Source organism: Physcomitrium patens, chromosome 2, assembly GCF_059467195.1.
Source record: "Physcomitrium patens ecotype Gransden chromosome 2, ASM5946719v1, whole genome shotgun sequence".
Lineage (NCBI taxonomy): Eukaryota > Viridiplantae > Streptophyta > Bryopsida > Funariales > Funariaceae > Physcomitrium > Physcomitrium patens.
The window spans coordinates 9,707,215-9,710,360 of NC_143411.1; the positions used below are offsets into that span (position 1 = coordinate 9,707,215).

At 42.0% G+C, this 3,146-nt stretch overlaps 1 protein-coding gene across 1 annotated transcript; it reads right to left on the minus strand.

The window, feature by feature from the left end:
* Positions 1 to 1,276: 1,276 nt before the first annotated feature.
* LOC112279053 (uncharacterized) lies at positions 1,277 to 2,792 on the minus strand. Its single transcript, XM_024513118.3, has 3 exons — positions 2,450 to 2,792; positions 1,953 to 2,085; positions 1,277 to 1,702 (listed from the first exon to the last, which is right to left on the minus strand). The coding sequence occupies exons 1-3, from the start codon at positions 2,688 to 2,690 to the stop codon at positions 1,591 to 1,593; spliced, it is 486 nt and encodes a 161-aa protein (XP_024368886.1). The 5' UTR covers positions 2,691 to 2,792; the 3' UTR covers positions 1,277 to 1,590.
* Between the last annotated feature and the right edge of the window lie 354 nt (positions 2,793 to 3,146).

Genomic DNA, 3,146 nt, shown 5'->3' on the forward strand with positions numbered 1-3,146 from the left:
ACTATTTGACAATCCAATATTCTATTTATTAGAATATATCTATTTTTATCAAACTATATCTAAACAATATTTTATTCTGTTTCTAAATAGATATAATTCAAAACAAACATTCTTTGTGAGTAATCTTTCTAATTCAATCAAAAAAGGTTTAGATTCTCATTTCTACTACTTGCATTCAAACAATACAAAGAAACCTCATGGTGCAAACTATGTTCATGGACAAGGGACACATTTACTTACAAATATTGTTTACTTCAGTTAAATATAATAGATTGAGTTAGGACCCTAAACAATGTATTTATGTACCAGAAGTGGCTCTCATCTAGTACAGAGAACACCTTCCCCCAAGTAAAAAAAAACCTATCAATCTAACCAGAAAAAATGACCCATGAGTTCAGTAAAAAGAACTCGATATCATGTCATGCAATATTTCGCACCAGCAGCAAAGAGAAGTGCACCCCCGTTTCTGCTTCAAAAATATAAATCTGCAAACCAAAAAGAAGTAAGTTTGCGCAATAAAAATGGGCTTGTCCTGGACATGGAAAGACGGCGAGTTCGATGAGGGACGGAGGATGAGAGAGGGGTATCTTCGATCGGGACATGGGATCTGTTTGTTTGATCGAGGAATTGGCGGCATCGCAAGGGATCTTCGTTTCGGACATTCGACGCACCCCAGTTCGAATAAAAACATGGAGTGTCCACGCACCCACGTTAGTGCGCTCAGAAACAAGGGAACGCAACGAACGCCCTCGGGAATCTGAACATCTCGTTTTTCTGATGCCTGCAGGATCTGCTGTGATACTCAACGATGATCCTTCAAGACGCGACGGCAGTCTGTGTGGGGATCAGAGATCATGCCTCTGCAATTCGGGTTTCTCGACTCTCACGTCGACATAAGTAGTCTTACTGCAAAGGCTATGCTAGGGAGGAAAAAGCTGACCCCCCCCCCCCAGCTGAACCTTTTTGTTTCAAATCGTCGCAGTGATATTAATGGGGTTGACCAACCATCTCTCTCCGCCACGTCGGGCTTCAGAACTCACTTTATTTTGTTCCCGGTTTCAAGTCGGTGGGTACCGGGAATGTATGGATAGACTTGAAACACCTCGCTGTAACCATCGCCGAAGCCAGCAATCCGCCAAGAGACTCAAGGCGTAGGTTGGTGCAGACGTTTGATCGAGAATGAGAATGCCAGAAAATTGAGCAGGATGAGGTGGCGCAATCAGAACACATCATGGATGTGAAGAAGCAAGCATGAAAAGGACCTTCATGGATATGCAATGTCCGGAAGAGTTATTCACATATTGAAAAGTCCAGGACACTTGGCATTCAGATTAATGGCCCACCGTTCGAACCAGGATCACTCTCGCCTTATTCATCATGGACTACCTCCTATATTTTACTGGCAAGCGGAGTGTTGCTATTGGTGCACACCTCATCAGAAAACCGATTACAATAAATGAAAAGAGCGTTCTTTAGTTTCACACATAAACTTTGATCAGCCTTTCCTTGCAATTGGTTGGGGGCTGAGCCACCATTTTGGACTCCTTGAAAAGACTTCGAAAAGCTCTTCAAGTTTGTATTGCCACTTGTTCAATTCAAAACTAATGTTGATGGGTCTGTAATACAAAAAAATATGCGGCCATTGTAGCAGACTATGGTGCTGGACAAGTTGTCGAAGCCTCGTGACTGTACAAGTTCCATCCTGAAACACACCACCATTGTCAGCATTCATCACCATTAACTGCCCTCGCTTCCACCCAGGTTGAGGATTTAGCGGAGTGATCTGCTTGTTTCAGACTGCAATTTAAACTTCAACCCAAAACAAATTTGTACTGGTTTGTCTACGAATGTTGTTCCCTGTTATTTTCTGCTAATGGAGCCTGATGAAAGTGCATTTCGGTCAACATGAAATTGCAGAAGAGCGCTCGTACTTAAGAGAAAAAGTTACTCACTGTGAAAAAATTGTGCACAAACTGCGACCTGAAACAAAATACTGTAGTTCAGCCATGTTCAAGAAGAATCTCAAACTCATCCTCATTGTCTCGCGCACATGAGGCTTGAGAGTATTCCTCGTCAAAAACATGCCTGCCCAACAAAGTGCCCTTTAGAAATTCTTCAAGGTTTTAAAACTCCAGGCATTTATGCTTAATGGCCTCTGTCAGGCACAACAGGCGGTTTGATGCGCAGCTGTTATCACATTGGTCTTGATTTGTCAAGGTGAAGCGCTGAAATCTAAATGATATTTGCAGAGCTTTCATACCGAAACATAGATAACAACAAAACGGCAACCTATATGATTATCATCTGCCTAACTAATAAATCCAAGAGACTTCTATGAGCGAGTTTGTTGCTCGTAACAATCTTATGCAGCGTCAGCTTTTTGGTGCTTGTATTCTTCTGCTTCTTTATTAGATTTATATGATGTGTTTATTCAACTAATATCACTCACCATGGTGCTGTTCCTCGTGATAGTGATATTCCTGATGCCAGTAACTACGCACGGAATACAGCCCCATTCTCGCTAAAAATTTGACGCGTGATCCTGCAAATGTAACGAAATCGTTGATGAACAACAAAGTGAAATATACTCTTACAAGCTGGCTCAATGTAACAATAAAATAAATTTGTTGCACTCTAACGTGGCCAGAAAACGAAGATGCTAGCAACCAGAGACTTAAGCGACCATCCATTTCGTCCAAAAGCTTCTCTGAGCCAGTTAGTTGACCGACACCGAGCAAGACAACATCGCATGAAAGTAAGATACATAGCACCCTTCGCTGGACATAAAATGGATGATGAAATTGTTTTGTATTATTCCAAAAAAAATGTGACTTCTCCAAACAGCGTTGGCAATGGAAGCAATCAAACTCAACTCAGAGCCTTGAGTTCTGCGGCTCGTGAAAAAATCCAACCGTGAGTGGTAATACTCGCTCCTAATAGTATATATATATATATATATATATATACACAAATCACACTTCCAAACTGCTCCTACTGTCAAAAAATCCGGCACGGAAACCACGACATATTAAATTGTCCGCTGCCCTCATCTCCTGTTACCCGTGGGTGCTCCTAGATTTCTCTGCAAAGCGGGACGCTGGTGCAAGGGGCCAAGGTTGCCACCCACAGAACGTCGAGCCCAAAAT